The sequence below is a fragment of the Hyperolius riggenbachi genome, chromosome 11 (genome assembly GCF_040937935.1).
Source record: "Hyperolius riggenbachi isolate aHypRig1 chromosome 11, aHypRig1.pri, whole genome shotgun sequence".
Taxonomy (NCBI): Eukaryota; Metazoa; Chordata; class Amphibia; order Anura; family Hyperoliidae; genus Hyperolius; species Hyperolius riggenbachi.
Window position 1 is genome coordinate 116,424,288 of NC_090656.1, and position 16,381 is coordinate 116,440,668.

Consider the following 16,381-nt stretch of genomic DNA (forward strand, 5'->3'; position numbering starts at 1 on the left):
GTCATTTTCCGCTTACTTGTGACAAAAAATAATATCTTCTATGAACTCACTATGCCTCTCAGTGAATACTTTGGGATGTCTTCTTTCCAAAATGGGGTCATTTGGGGGGTATTTATACTATCCTGGAATTCTAGCCCCTCATGAAACATGACAGGTGGTCAGAAAAGTCAGAGATGCTTGAAAATGGGAAAATTCACTTTTTGCACCATAGTTTGTAAACGCTATAACTTTTACCCAAACCAATAAATATACACTGAATGAGTTTTTTTTTATCAAAAACATGTTTGTCCACATTTTTCGCGCTGCATGTATACAGAAATTTTACTTTATTTGAAAACTGTCAGCACAGAAAGTTAAAAAAATCATTTTTTTGCCAAAATTCATGTCTTTTTTGCTGAATATAATAAAAAGTAAAAATCGCAGGAGCAATCAAATAGCACTAAAAGAAAGCTTTATTAGTGACAAGAAAAGGAGCCAAAATTCATTTAGGTGGTAGGTTGTATGAGCGAGCAATAAACCGTGAAAGCTGCAGTGGTCTGAATGGAAAAAAAGTGGCCGGTCCTTAAGGGGTAGAAAGCCCTAGGTCCTCAAGTGGTTAAATAGGCATGGTCTTTTTTCATGGGTTCTTAAAGATTTAAAAAAAAAATGCAAGTTACAATACAAATACAGATATGATAACTTTAGACTCATCGAAACAAATAACTGTATTTGCCTTAAAGATAAGAGCTGGAAATGTTATGCTCACAAGTTACTTACAACACTTATATTTTATTTATCTGCAGTGCCAAAGCCAGTGTGTGCTAAGGATAATGCAGAATACCCGGTAAGACTTTAGACAAGGTGTCTCTTATCAAATATAAATAAATAATATTCATAGTCCTCACTAAAATTATATTTAATGTAAAGAAGTAAAAGTAGGGAAAATAATTATTTTTTAGTATTTGTATAGTATCAATATCTGCTGCAGGGCTTTACTAAAGAGAATCTGTATTGTTAAAATCGCTCAAAAGCAAACATACCAGTGCGTTAGGGGACATCTCCTATTACCCTCTATCACAATTTCGCCACTCCTCGACGCATTAAAAGTGGTTAAAAACAGTTTTAAAAAGTTTGTTTGTAAACAAACAAAATGGCCACCAAAACAGGAAGTAGGTTGATGTACAGTATGTCCACACATAGAAAATACATCCATACACAAGCAGGCTGTATACAGCCATCCTTTTGAATCTCAAGAGATCATTTGTGTGTTTCTTCCCCCCTGCATCTCTCATGCACTGAAGTTTCAGGCTGCTCTTTTCTTCCTGCAAACAGCTTTGCCCTTGTTTGTAATTCCTCAGTATGTGAAAGCCCAGCCAGCTCAGAGGATGATTTATCCAGCTTGTAAAACATAAGAGAGAAGAGAGAAGCTGCTCTAATCTAAATAGCACACAGGCAGTGTGCAGAGAGGGGCCTGGAAGGAGGGGGAGTTCATAGCAGAACCACAACACTGAAGAACTTGGCAGCCTTCCAGACACAGGCCGACAAGTCTGACAGGGGAAAGATACATTGATTTATTACAGAGACAGTGATAGTATAAAGTGCTGCAGTAAGCCAGAACACATTAGAATAGCTTTTGTAATTTGTAGGATGATAAAAAACAGGATGCAATTTTTGTTACGGAGTCTCTTTAATAAGAGGAGTTTACAATGTAATCCCTACCATAGTTACATGTCAGACGTAGTCTAGGGCCAATTTAGGGGGAAGCAAATGAAGTTATCTGTATGTTTATGGAATGTCGGCGGAAACTCACCCAAACACAGGGAGAACATACAAATTCAGTGCCGATAGTGCCCCAGGCCCATTGATATTCATTGCCAATGAGGAGACTTCCATTTTGCACTTCTAAGTATTTTTTTTTCTGCCTTTGATCTACAGCCTGGCTCTCCAGTTCCTGCTCCTCCAGGAAGCTGTGAGGAATGCAAATGCTCAGATATGATTGACAGCTCCACACAGCTATACCAAGTGATATGCCAACCAATTGTCTGCAATACTACATGTGATGTGGTAAGTAGAGACAATAATACTACCACCTCTAAACACTGTTATTTGAAAAGAAGTCTAAAAAGAAACATAATCTGAAGCAAGTTTAAAGTAAAACACTCATTTAAATTACAGTTATTTGGAGCAGTGTCATCTAGATCTGGTCACATAGGGCTTGTTACACAAAGCCATGATAACTCTTATCATGGTTGCGCTATAATGTGTGTAACATTTTTCGTGTGCAAACGCAAGTTTGCACACGAAATCGCAGCCTTTTTTGTGCGAAAATTCGCGTTTGCGCATGCAAAAAAAGTTATGCGTGTTATAGCGCGCGACCTTGATAAGTGTTATCACGGCTTTGTGAATCAAGCCCATAGTGCCTAGTGGCAGTCTGTATTGGGAAGTGTGACATCTTTTTTGCTTTAACCCATTCGCGTTCCGTCGTTTTCACTTGAGCAATGTTCACCTCCCATTGATTAGCCTATAACTTTATCACTACTTATCACAATGAACTGATCTATATCTTGTTTTTTCCGCCACCAATTAGGCTTTCTTTGGGGGGTACATTTTGCTAAGAGCCACTTTACTGTAAATGCATTTTTAACAGGAAGAATAAGAAAAAAATGGAAAAATTCATTATTTCTCCGTTTTCAGCCATTATAGTTTTAAAATAATACATGCCTCCATAATTAAAACTCACGTAGTGTATTTGCCCATATGTCCCGGTTTTTACACCGTTAAAATTATGTCCCTATCACAATGTATGGCGACAATATTTTATTTGGAAATAAAGGTGCATTTTTTTCCGTTTTGCATCTATCACTATTTGCAAGTTTAAAATAAAAAAAAATATAGAAATATTTCATCTTTACATTGATATTTAAAAAATTGAGACCCTTAGGTAAATATTTACATGTTTTTTTTCTTTTTATTGTAATGTTTTTTTTTTTTTATCTTAAACATTTTATTTGGGTATTTTTGGGAGGGTGGGATGTAAACAATAGTTTTATAATGTAAATGTGTCTTGAGTTTTATTTTTTTACTTTTAGTTGTAGTTTTACTTTTTAGCCACAAGATGGCGGCCATGAGTTTGTTTACATGACGTCACTCTAAGCGTAACATACGCTTAGAGAGACGCATGGGGGAGGCAACAGCCAGAAAAAGCTAAGCTTCCAAGAGAAGCTGTCGCTTTTTCAGCAGGGGAGAGGAATCAGTGATCGGGCACCATAGCCCGATTCACTGATTGCCTGGCTAACGAACCGGGGGCCGGGAGCGCGCGTCCACGCGCGCGATCGGCCGCAGGAGCGCATATGGTTTCTGGACGTAGTTTCTACGTCCAGGAACTAAAATAGGTTAAAGTACGTTCTAGAGACATTCACTATAAGGCTTTACATTTGTAATAAAATCCTGTTTTCTCAGAAGATTCAAGCAATATACTAAAAAAAAAAAAATCACAAGATCTAGCAAGACACCTGGATATAGATCAGTCCTTGACAGCCTTGACCAAGCCTGTCTTAAGGTGGCCACACCCCATACAATTTTTTAAATATCTGTTCAATTGAAGAATTGCAATCAATTTTTCTGACTGATTGTAACATTTCAAACACATGACCAATGTACCACACACGTATGTTCAATCTTTCCCCAATTATAATAAAAATGATTGGAAAATTGCTAGGGTGTGTATATTAATAAACTGGCAATCTAACACACACCATACAATCTTCAGAAAGATTGAAGAAAAATATCTGGCATTCCGGGTCAATAAAAATTGAAGAAAAAGGGAAATCTGATCGGATTTTTCAGTCGAATGAAAAAAAAGCTTTTGATCTTTTCGGGAGATCCGATCGTTTTTATCGAATTGCCGTAAAATTAGATCATTTTATTGTATTGGGTGTGGCCACCTTTAGGGTGGCCACTAATGATCCAATCTTTTTCATCCAATCTTACCAAATCTATGTAGTAGAAGGGTAAACTGAGTGAATATATTGAATAGATACTATAGGCAGTCCCTTATATTACATAGAAATGGTAAGATTGGATGGAAAAGGTTGGATCATTAGTGGCCACTCTTATTTACTCAACCTTAAAATCAGGCATGGTCAATGAGATGTTAATAATTCTAAGTTTTTATAAATAATATGCTAATTTTATGTAAATGTATGCATACACTTAGGCAATTGGATTGATCCATTTCTATACTGCCTAAATTTGCATACTTTTATCATAAGATTTGCATCAACTCATTGACTATCATTGTGCAATATGTAGCTCCAATATGTAGCTTTTGATAAATGAAAAAAATAATCTCATTGGTATTCAAACTCATTTTATAACTGAAGGTTGCTAGAATCATTTTTCTAGTATAGTCTCTGCAGCCAGCTATTTTTTCCAGGCATGCTAAACCACTTGCCGACCTCCCACAGCCGATGGGCGGCGGCAAAGTGGACGCCGAAAGGACCGCAATACGCCATTTGGCGGCGGCTCCTTTGGGCGTGTCGGGGCATCGATCGCGTCACTGGTGACGCGCATTGCCCCTGGCAACAGGCTCCGCCCACCAGCGACATCATCCGGCCGTTCGTAAGTGTCGGCGGGATGTTAACCGCTCGATAATGTATACAAAGTGTACTACATAGGCTGCCTCCTGCCCTGGTGGTCCCAGTGATCGAGGGACCACCAGGGCAGGCTGCAGCCCTCCATGTCTGCACCCAAACACACTGATCTGCCCCCCCCCCCCCGCCCCCTGATCGCCCACAGCACCCCTCAGACCCCCCCTGAACACCCCCCAGACCCCTGTTTGCACCCAATCACCCCCCTAATCACCCATCAATCACTCCCTGTCACTATCTGTCAACGCAATTTTTTAATCAGGTCCTAATCTGCTACCTGGGGGCTCCTGATCACCCCCCCACCCCTTAGATCCTCCCCAGCCACCCCCCCCCCCCCATGTACTGTATACATATATCCTCCCCTATAATCACCCAATGGTCACCTGTCAATCACCCCCTGTCACCACCTGTCACTGCCACCCATCAGATCAGACCCTAAACTGCCCCTGCGGGCACCCAAACACCCGCCCACACCCTCAGATTTCCCACAGATCCACCATCATATCACCACCAAAGTGCATTGTATACATCTGTTCCTCCCTCTAATCACCCCCTAATTACCCATCAATCACTCCCTGTCAATATTTGTCAGCACTATTTTATAGATTAGGTCCCTAACTGCCCTCTGCCCCCCCCCCCCCCCCGTGTACTGTATACATCTACTCTCACCTATCAATCACCCATCAATCATCCCGTCACCACCTGTCACTGCCACCCATCTGATCAGACCCTAACCTGCCTCTTGCGGGCATCTGATCACCCCCACACCATCAGATCGCCCGCAGACCCACCGTCATATCACCACCAAAGTGCATTGTTTACATCTGTTCTTCCCTCTAATCACCCCCTAATTACCCATCAATCACTTCCTGTAAATATCTGTCTGCGCTATTTTATAGATTAGGTCCTTAACTGCCCTCTGGGGGCTCCTGATCACCCCCCCCCTACCCTCAGATCCACCCCAGACCCCCCCCAGATCCCCCCCCTGTGTACTGTATACATCTATTCTCCCCTGTCAATCACCTGTCAATCACCAATCAATCATCCCGTCACCACCTTTCACTGCCACCCATCTGATCAGACCCTAACCTGCCTCTTGCGGGCATCTGATCACTCCCACACCATCAGATCGCCCGCAGACCCACCGTCATATCACCACCAAGGTGCATTGTTTACATCTGTTCGTTCCCTCTAATCACCCCCTAATTACCCATCAATCACTTCCTGTAAATATCTGTCTGCGCTATTTTATAGATTAGGTCCTTAACTGCCCTCTGGGGGCTCCTGATCACCCCCCCCCTACCCTCAGATCCACCCCAGACCCCCCCAGATCCCCCCCCCTGTGTACTGTATACATCTATTCTCCCCTGTCAATCACCTGTCAATCACCAATCAATCATCCCGTCACCACCTTTCACTGCCACCCATCTGATCAGACCCTAACCTGCCTCTTGCGGGCATCTGATCACCCCCACACCATCAGATCGCCCGCAGACCCACCGTCATATCACCACCAAAGTGCATTGTTTACATCTGTTCTTCCCTCTAATCACCCACTTATCACCCATCAATCACCCCCTGTCACCACCTGCCACTGCTACCCATCAGATCAGACCCCAATCTGCCCCTTGCGGGCACCCAATCACCCGCCCACACCCTCAGATAGCTCCCCAGACCCCCTCTGATCAACTCGCCAGTGCATTGCTTGCATATATTCTCCCATGTAATCATCTACTGATCACCTATCAATCACCCCGTCACCCCCTGTCACCACCTGTCACTGCTACCCATCAGATCAGACCCTAATCTGCCCCTTGCGGGCAACCAATCACTCGCCCACACCCTCAGCCCACCATACCCCCTCTGATCAACTCGCCAGTGCATTGCTTGCATATATTCCCCCCCTCTAATCACACCTTGAGACACCCATCAATCACCTCCTGTCACCCCCCTAGCACTCCTATCCATCAGATCAGGCCCTAATCTGCCCCATTTTAGAAAGAAGACACCCCAAGGTATTCCGTTAGGTGTATGATGAGTTCATAGAATATTTTATTTTTTGTCACAAGTTAGTGTAAATTGACACTTTGTAAAAAAAAAAAAAAAAATTAATTTCCGCTAACTTGTGACAAAAAATAAAATCTTCTATGAACTCACCATACTCCTAACAGAATACCTTAGGGTGTCTTCTTTCTAAAATGGGGTCACTTGTGGGATTCCTATACTGCCCTGGCATTTTAGGGGCCCTAAACCATTAGTAGTCTAGAAACCAAATGCCTCAAAATGACCTGTGAATAGGACGTTGGGCCCCTTAGCGCACCTAAGCTGCAAAAAAGTGTCACACATGTGGTATTGCCAAACTCAGGAGAAGTAGTATAATATGTTTTGGGGTGTATTTTTACACATATCCATGCTGGGTGGGAGAAATATCTCTGTAAATGACAATTTTTTGATTTTTTTTACACACAATTGTCCATTTACAGAGATATTTCTCCCACCCAGCATGGGTATGTGTAAAAATACACCTCAAAACACATTATACTACTTCTTCTGAGTACGGCGATACCACATGTGTAACACTTTTTTGCAGCCTAGGTGCGCTAAGAGGCCCAACGTCCTATTCACAGGTCAGTTTGAAGCATTTGGTTTCTAGACTACTCCTCACGCTTTAGGGCCCCTAAAATACGAGGGCAGTATAGGAACCCCACAAGTGACCCCATTTTAGAAAGAAGACACCCCAAGGTATTCCGTTGTATGGTGAGTTCATAGAAGATTTTATTTTTTGTCAAAAGTTAGTGGAAAAAAACAATAAAAATCAATTTCCGCTAACTTGTGACAAAAAATAAAATCTTCTATGAACTCACCATACTCCTAATGGATGACCTTGGGGTGTCTTCTTTCTAAAATGGGGTCACTTGTGGGGTTCCAATACTGCCCTGGCATTTTAGGGGCCCTAAAGCATGAGGAGTAGTCTAGAAACCAAATGCTTCAAAATGACCTGTGAAATCGTAAAGGTACTCATTGGACTTTGGGCCCCTTAGCGCACCTAGGCTGTAAAAAAGTGTCACACATGTGGTATCGCCATACTCAGGAGAAGTAGTATAATGTGTTTTGGGGTGTATTTTTACACATACCCATGCTGGGTGGGAGAAATATCTCTGTAAATGGACAATTGTGTGTAAAAAACAAATCAAAAAATTGTAATTTACAGAGATATTTCTCCCACCCAGCATGGGTATATGTAAAAATACACCACAAAACACCTCATTCTACTTCTCCGGAGTATGGCGATACCACATATGTGACACTTTTTTTGCAGCCTAGGTGCGCTAAGGGGCCCAAAGTCCAATGAGTACCTTTAGGATTTCACAGGTCATTTTGAAGCATTTGGTTTCTAGACTACTCCTCACGCTTTAGAGCCCCTAAAATGCCAGGACAGTATAGGAACCCCACAAATGACCCTATTTTAAAAAGAAGACACCCCAAGGTATTCCGTTAGGAGTATGGTGAGCTCATAGAGGATTTTATTTTTTTGTCACAAGTTAGCGGAAAATGACACTTTGTGAAAAAAAACTGTAAAAATCTATTTCCGCTAACTTGTGACAAAAAATAAAATCTTCTATGAACTCACCATGCTCCTAACAGAATACCTTGGGGTGTCTTCTTTTTAAAATGGGGTCATTTGTGGGGTTCCTATGCTGCCCTGGCATTTTAGGGGCCCTAAAGCGTGAGGAGTAGTCTAGAAACCAAATGCCTCAAAATGACCTGTGAAATCCTAAAGGTACTCATAGGACGTTGGGCCCCTTAGCGCACCTAGGCTACAAAAAAGTGTTACACATGTGGTATCGCCGTACTCAAGAGAAGTAGTATAATGTGTTTTGGGGTGTATTTTTACACATGCCCATGCTGGGTGGGAGAAATATCTCTGTAAATGGACAATTGTGTGTAAAACAAATCAAACAAATCTCATTTACAGAGATATTTCTCCCACCCAGCATGGGTATGTGTAAAAATACACCCCAAAACACATTATACTACTTCTCCTGAGTTTGGCAATACCACATGTGTGACCCCTTTTTGCAGCCTAGTTGTGCTAAGGGGCCCAACGTCCTATGAGTACCTTTAGGCTTTACAGGGGTGCTTACAATTTAGCACCCCCCAAAATGCCAGGACAGTAAACACACCCCACAAATGACCCCATTTTAGAAAGTAGACACCCCAAGGTATTCAGAGAGGGACATGGTGAGTCTTTGGCAGATTTCTTTTTTTTTTTTTTGTCACAAGTTAGCAGAAATGGAAATTTTTTTTTTGTTTTATTTTTGTTTCAAAGTGTCATTTTCCGCTAACTTGTGATAAAAAATAAAATCTTCTATGAACTCACCATGCCTCTCAGTGAATACTTTGGGATGTCTTCTTTCCAAAATGGGGTCATTTGGGGGGTATTTATACTATCCTGGAATTTTAGCACCTCATGAAACATGACAGGTGATCAGAAAAGTCAGAGATGGGAAAATTCACTTTTGGCACCATAGTTTGTAAACGCTATAACTTTTACCCAAACCAATAACTGTACACTTATTGGATTTTTTTTTTATCAAAGACATGTAGCACAATATATTTGGACAAAAATGTATACAGAAATTTTACTTTATTTGAAAAATGTCAGCACAGAAAGTTAAAAAAATCATTTTTTTTTTTTTACAAAATTCATGTCTTTTTTGATTAATATAATAAAAACTAAAAATCACAGCAGCAATCAAATAGCACCAAAAAGAAAGCTGTATGAGTGACAAGAAAAGGAGGTAAAATTCATTTAGATGGTAGGTTGTATGACCGAGCAATAAACCATGAAAGCTGCAGTGGTCTGAATGGAAAAAAGGCTCTGGTTCTTAAGGGGTAGAAAGACTGTGGTCCTCGAGTGGTTAAAGGAATACTATCAATTAAAGTGTTTTTTTTAATGCTGTATGTTAGGGCACACATTGCCACAAGTACTAGGAACACTTTTCTTCCTCACATAGCTCTGCCTCTCTGCTGCAAAATCCTCTGTCAGTTTTAGAAACAAAAGCGTTGGGCTCTTAAAGGGCTAGACCATGTTCCTGCACAGGCAGATTGCTATCAACTCCTCAGTGTATAGTTTAATAATCACCTTGCTGAACGAATCACCATGTTCCTGCACAGGCGGATTGCTATCAACTCCTCAGTGTATAGTTTAATAATCACCTTGCTGAACGAATCTATTCAGATGGTGGTAAGGGGTTAAAGATTCCAGCAATGTGTGTTCCTTGTCTTCTTTTCTCTGACTGATAATGTTCCTGATAATGCCTTTGTAAACAGTCTCTCCCTCTCATAGCAGCCTATGAAGTAGATGCAGCCTCTGGAGTGTATGATCACAAGTAAGCCAGTCAGTTAGTCAGTCAGACAGACAGAAATAGTGTATACACATCTCCCTATCTCCCTGCTAGTTACATTACATTAATATTACAGCTCATCTAGTTACCTGTTACCTCCTCAGATCAGCTTCCTCCTCCTCATGTCTCCTCCATGCTGTGACACAGTTAAGTACAGTATATTTGTGAGCTGTGTGAGGAATAAAGGATGATTTTGAAGCAGGGAGAGATAGAGAGAGAACTGAGTGAATAAATAAAATGCTCCTAGCACTTCCTTTAATTATGCTTCCATGCAATAATGGAAACCATTCATTACTTGGATGGCAGACCAGCTCCAAATTTTTATTTTTGCAGTGAGTATTTCATTCATGTAGGTTAGACTGATCACATCTAGAGGTGTATTAAAATGTCAAATGTCTGTTCAGAGTCCTAGTGCACCCATACCCAATTCAGTAAACTTTCAGTAAACCAGCTTAGAGAGACGGATCAAATAAAACTCTAAACCAGGGAGAGAAGAGGGTGGGCTGGCACTCCAAGTTGGCTGTGGGCAGTGTGACCTGGATTGCTCAGCCGCAATGTGCTTCCAGCATGCAGATTTCCTTAGGTAGGCAGAGAAGAAAGCACTGTGCACCAGAGTGATATGCTTGCAAACATTTAATTCAACAAAACGCAAAAGCACCAAAAAACGCAATACAAAAACGTAAATGCACGTGTGGAAAAAGCCATATTTTAACACTATGCTATACTGTATGTGAGAGATTAAGTCCCTGTAGCTCTCAGGCGACAGTCCTTGTAATTGTGTAGGAGTCTTTACAAAAGTGTTTGCGTATTAGTTTGCTGTTAGTAGAACAGTAATAAGAGTTACACCATTTCAGAAGAGGTCAAAACTACTATAAACTGAAAGTATAACTAATAAACAGTTTGGAGCCAGCACCCAAATGGCAATAACATAATTAAAAACAATAAACTAGAGTATAAGTATAATATGTATCACCAGGAAATGACTTAGGTTGATTGATGAAGTCAAATTAGACTTTATTGAAAAAGACATGTGACAATTCATTTAGTGGACTAATGACATCTTCCTCAGGTCCGTTAACTGCCTAAAACAGGAAGTGTCTTTCTGTATTTTTTGAAAAGCTAGCCACAGTAAACAGTATATTGTAAAGCCATGATTGGACTGTCAATAGTAGGAAAACCGAGTTCAAAGGCTGCTGAGAACATTCATTTCCTGACTACCTACATTAGAAAAGTGAATGGTCTGCTGTCTCTTCCTCCCAAGTGGCAGAAATATTTGTGACTTCATAGAACAGAAGTGTATCAACAGGACATAGTAGAATAGCTGGAAACCAGAGACAGAGGGAGCTGGACCATACAGTATGATAGACCTCACCAGTAACATTTCCTGGCACAAAAGGACAGTGAGTTTTAAAAGAAGAAAGTTTATAGTGTTGTATTAGAAGAAGGTGCTGCTATAGACTTAAGCCTCGTAGACACATACTGCTGCCCAGCGGGTAATGGAACTTGATCCATTGGATGAAAGGTTGGGGCCAAGCCTGCGCAGACACCTCTCTAGCCTTTAGGCTAGCACTTATTATGAGCTAACAGAGTGGAAAACAACATAGCGGTACAGAGTGAGCGGAGTGAGAAGGCGAACAATGCCCTGAGCCTCCGCTTAGCCACATAGGCACTGAGGAGGAGTGGTTGCTGCTGTACGCATTCTAGATTCTCTGCAGATGCTGCCTTGATTGGCTACAACACTGATAAAATGGGCATGAATCAAAACATTTCATATTTGTGAAACTTTGACAGGAAACAGGAAGTCTCCAAACTTCTAAGCTGATGTGAGAAGAGAATGAGTCAACACTTCTTAAGGTAGCCATACACTGGTCGATTTGCCATCAGATTCGACCAACAGATAGATCCCTCTCGGATCGAATCTGATCAGAGAGGGATCGTATGACTACCTTTACTGCAAACAGATTGTGAACCGATTTCAGCCTGAAACCGTTCACAATCTGTTGTTGTGGTGGTGGTGCTGCCGCTCCCCCCGCCCCCCGCATACATTACCTGCTCCGCCGGCGCGAGTCCTCCCGGTCACCGCTGCTCTGTCTGCGCTCTGGTCTCCAGGTCCGGCATGCTTTGCTTCTTCCTGCCCGGCAGGAAGTTTAAACAGTAGAGCGCCCTCTACTGTTTAAACTTCCTGCCGGGCAGGAGGAACTGAAGCATGCCGGAGACCAGCGCGGACACGGAGCAGCGGTGACCGGGGGTAGTCGCGCCGGCGGAGCAGGTAATGTATTGCCGCTCTATTGCGTCGGTCGTTGGGCAATCGAACGCCGCTAGCGACGCGCTCCCTACTAGCGGGCGATCGACGGTAATTTTCCGCACGGAACGATCGACGGGATCGGACGAAATGGATCGAAATTCGGCGTGTAGCGCGAACGATTGGCAGCAGATTCGATCCCAGTAATCGAATCTGCTGTCTAAACGGCGGCAAATCAGGCCAGTGTATGGTTCTGTGAGGAACACTCTGGTTACTTTGGTTTTTTTACACAAACAATGATCAATGTTCTGTAGCTCAGTGTGAACCAGCAATGCATTGAATGGATAGAGCTGCCCCTACTCCTGTGACATAAACATGAACATTTCACAAGCCTCTTACCTATATGACAAATACGTTTTTTTTTTCTTTTTTAGGGTGTAAAAAACATAACTTTTTGTCTACCTTCTTTACTCTATTTTTTCTGTAATATTTATTTTTCTTATTCTCCAGGGTGAAGTATACACACCAATTTCAGAAAAGTGCTGTGGAAGATGCAGTCAGAATGCATGTGTGTTCATTTTGCCCGATGGATCAATTAAAACTTTGCCGGTATGTATCGGAGAACTGCTTTTTTTTTATAAGTTGCTGTTGAGTACAGTGTATGGTATAGACATTTCCATGGATCCTATGGTAAAATGACACTGAAGCGAAAAAAAAAATATATAATGAATTGTATGTGTAGTACAGATAATTAATAGAACATTAGTAGCAAAGAAAATGGTCTCATTTTTTATTTTCAGTGATATAGTTTTGGTTTTTTTTTTTATAACATTGCATCATTCAGCAGGCTAATGAACTTTTCAACTGCAGAAAAAAACAAAATACAGTGACAGATACTTAAGAGAATAAGCTTCAGAAGACAAACAATGTAGGAAGGTTAGACAAAAAATGGAGGAGGGTACACACCAATAATGCAAATCAACAGTAAATTTAGTAAAAATATTTATATAACCTTTATTTATAAAAATTTCAAGACATTAAAAGACTCCTAAACCTTTAAGACCAATCCCAATGCCCCCCACCCACATCCCACCTGCATTCCCACCATATACACATACAGCAAGTGCAAGATCTCAAAATGCAATATCACTGTTCCCAACTGCCTGATGTATCCAAATGAATTTGAGTTAGACCCTACTGCAGCTCAATATGTTGCATATATGATGAATCGCTGAAATTCCAGCAAGGTAAGATCTCAGATAGCAAGCTTGCAGTTCTGTTATTCAGGTAAATAATTTCCACAGGAAAGGTGTATCAGTCAATGATTATTATTATTATTATTATTATTTATTGTATTTATAAAGCGCCAACATATTACGCAGCGCTGTACAATAAATATATACAATGATACAAGGATGACAGACATAGGGTTATACAACATAAAACAAAGTTATACATGCAAATTGTACAAAATACATGATCATGCAATATGGGCTGGTTAGGTAGGCCCAGTAATACAAGTAAAGGCTGTCATAGGACAGGAGCACATGATCCTGTAGATTACACTAGGGAGTGGAGGACCCTGCCAGAGGCTTACAATCTAAAGGGTGGGGTGGAAACACTAGGTGGGGCTGTTAAATATTCCTTAGAGAGTTACTGTGTGGTAGGAGGTGGGTAGGCCATCATAAAGAGGTGGGTTTTGAGGGCTTGCTTGAATGTGTTGAAAGAGGGAGCAAGTCTGATGGGTGGTGGAAGGGCATTCCAGAGGGTGGGGGCAGCTCTTGAGAAATCCTGCAGGCGGGCATGGGAGTGTGAAATGCGTGGGGTGGTGAGGCGAAGGTCGTTGGAGGAACGGAGGGGGCGACCTGGTGTATACCTGTGAACAAGCTCTGAGATGTAGGTAGGGCAGGTTTTGTGCACAGATTTATACGCCAGGCATAGAATCTTGAAACTTATCCTGAAACGGATAGGGAGCCAGTGCAGGGATTCACAAAGGGGAGATGTGGATGCAGAGCGGTGCGAAGAATGGATGAGTCTTGCAGCCGCGTTCATCACTGATTGAAGGGGGGCAGTGCGTTTCAGATGGAGGCCAGAAAGAAGGGAGTTACAGTAATCAAGGCCAGAGATGATGAGGGCATGGATGAGCAGTTTGGTCGTGTCCGGGGTTAAGAAGGGGCGGATCTTGGAGATATTATGGAGGTGGAAATTGCAGGCTCTGGTGATGTTTTGGATGTGTGGGATGAAGGAGAGGTCAGAGTCCAAGGTGACACCCAGACAGCGGGCCTGGGAGGTAGGGAGAATGGTTGTGTTGTCGATTGTGAGGTGGAAATCTGGGAGGGGTGCAGCAGCATGGGGTGGAAAGATTAGACAGTCCTCTTGAAACGCTCATATATATTATAACAGTTCAAGCAATGCAGCCGGTTTTGCAAAGAAGATTAAGCAGCATTTGCAGCCAAGGCAACAGAGATTTCATGCTAAAGCAGATGCAAAGTAATGTGGAAGGTATAAGTGCAGCAGCAGAACAGCAACAGCAGTCAAGTCTGCATAAGTTCCGTATTTTGCATAAGCAGATGGTTACAAACAGCATTTCATTTCAAACATCTCTGACAAGGCATCCATTTTGGTGAATAGTAGCTTACCGGTACATGGGTAAGCACCATATATTAGAGGAGATGTAAGTAGCTGTTGTATTGCTCACCAGTGTGACAACGGATCCACATCATGCAGGGCAAGTCTGCAGGGTACTGGCATCTGGTCCTTATGGCTGTTGCTCACTTAGAAAGTATGCGGCTGCTGTGTTGAGGGCCAGGCAGGCATACGGACATGCGAGGGGGCAGAGGGGAAGGCCCCAAGAAGTCAGGTACACAAGGCCACATGTAGCCTTGACATGTTTTGCTAGCGTCTGCTAGCTTCCCTTGGAAGGCGTGGCTTCACAAACATCACCCAGAAGGCTTCAATTTTATGTGCTGCGTTAGCGGGCGGAGCGCGGCCACCCCACCACACCGCCGCCGCACACGCCCACCCCCATCTGCCGCGTTATCTATCCACCACGCCCCCACCCACCAGCCAATCGGGGAGGCGGAGGCCAGGTAAGACGAACGCGCGGACAAAGGAACAACCCATGCGCCGCAACCCATCACTATGGCCACGGATCCGGGGCGACAGGCAGGAACCCCCACTCGAGAGTGGAGAGAGCACAGTGGCGAGGGGCACAGGACCGGGAGCACGCCGCCCCCCATGCACATGCACACAAATTAGTCCCAACCTACTATAAATCTATCAAAAATCCTATCATAAGTAAGGTGGATGTAAAGGGCAAACATGATATAAATGAACTAAATAATAGCAGCCTGAAGCTAACCGGCCAGAAGACAAAGATCTCCGCAACTTTGAAAGTCGTAGAGCTCAGATTAGAGATGGCTCGTACCTCCGATTTTCGGCTCGCGAACCTCGAACATGAACCTCTGCAAAAAGTTTGATTCGTGCGAACTTTTAGAACCGCAATAGACTTCAATTATTATTATTATTATTTAGTATTTATATAGCGCCGACATCTTCCGCAGCGCTGTACAGAGTATATATAGTCTTGTCACTAACTGTCCCTCGAAGGAGCTCACAATCTAGTCCCTACCATAGTCAAATGCCTATATTGTATAGTGTATGTATTATTCTAGAGCCAGTTTTTAGGGGGGGGGGGGGGGGGGGGCAATTAACTTATCTGTATGTTTTTGGGGAGTGGAGAAAACCGGAGTGCCCGGAGGAAGCCCACGCAGACACGGGGAGAACATACAAACTCCTTGCAGATGTTGACATGGCTGGGATTCGAACCGGGGACCCAGCGGTACAAGACGAGAGTGCTAACCACTAAGCCACCGTGCTGCCCACAATGGGGAGGCGAACTTTGAAAACTAGAAACATTTATGCTGGCCAGAAAAGTAATGGAAAAGATGTTTCAAGGGGTCTAACATCTGAGTTTTTGCATGGCGGAGTGATATACACGCCAAAAGTCCCGGGGAAAAATCTGGATTTGACGCATAGCAGCGGTTTAAGGGCAGAAATCACATTGCATGCTAAATTGGAGGCCTAAAGTGCTTTAAAACATC

General features: G+C 42.6%; 1 protein-coding gene across 1 annotated transcript in view; it reads left to right on the top strand.

Moving 5' to 3' along the window:
- The window catches only part of LOC137537853 (mucin-2-like), a 508,651-nt gene that overhangs the window by 330,226 nt on the left and 162,044 nt on the right, over positions 1-16,381 (top strand). Inside the window, exons 34-36 of the mRNA XM_068259804.1 lie at positions 783-823; positions 1,915-2,043; positions 12,789-12,887. Coding sequence (XP_068115905.1) covers positions 783-823; positions 1,915-2,043; positions 12,789-12,887 — 269 coding nt within the window. The remainder of the gene's footprint in view (positions 1-782; positions 824-1,914; positions 2,044-12,788; positions 12,888-16,381) is intronic.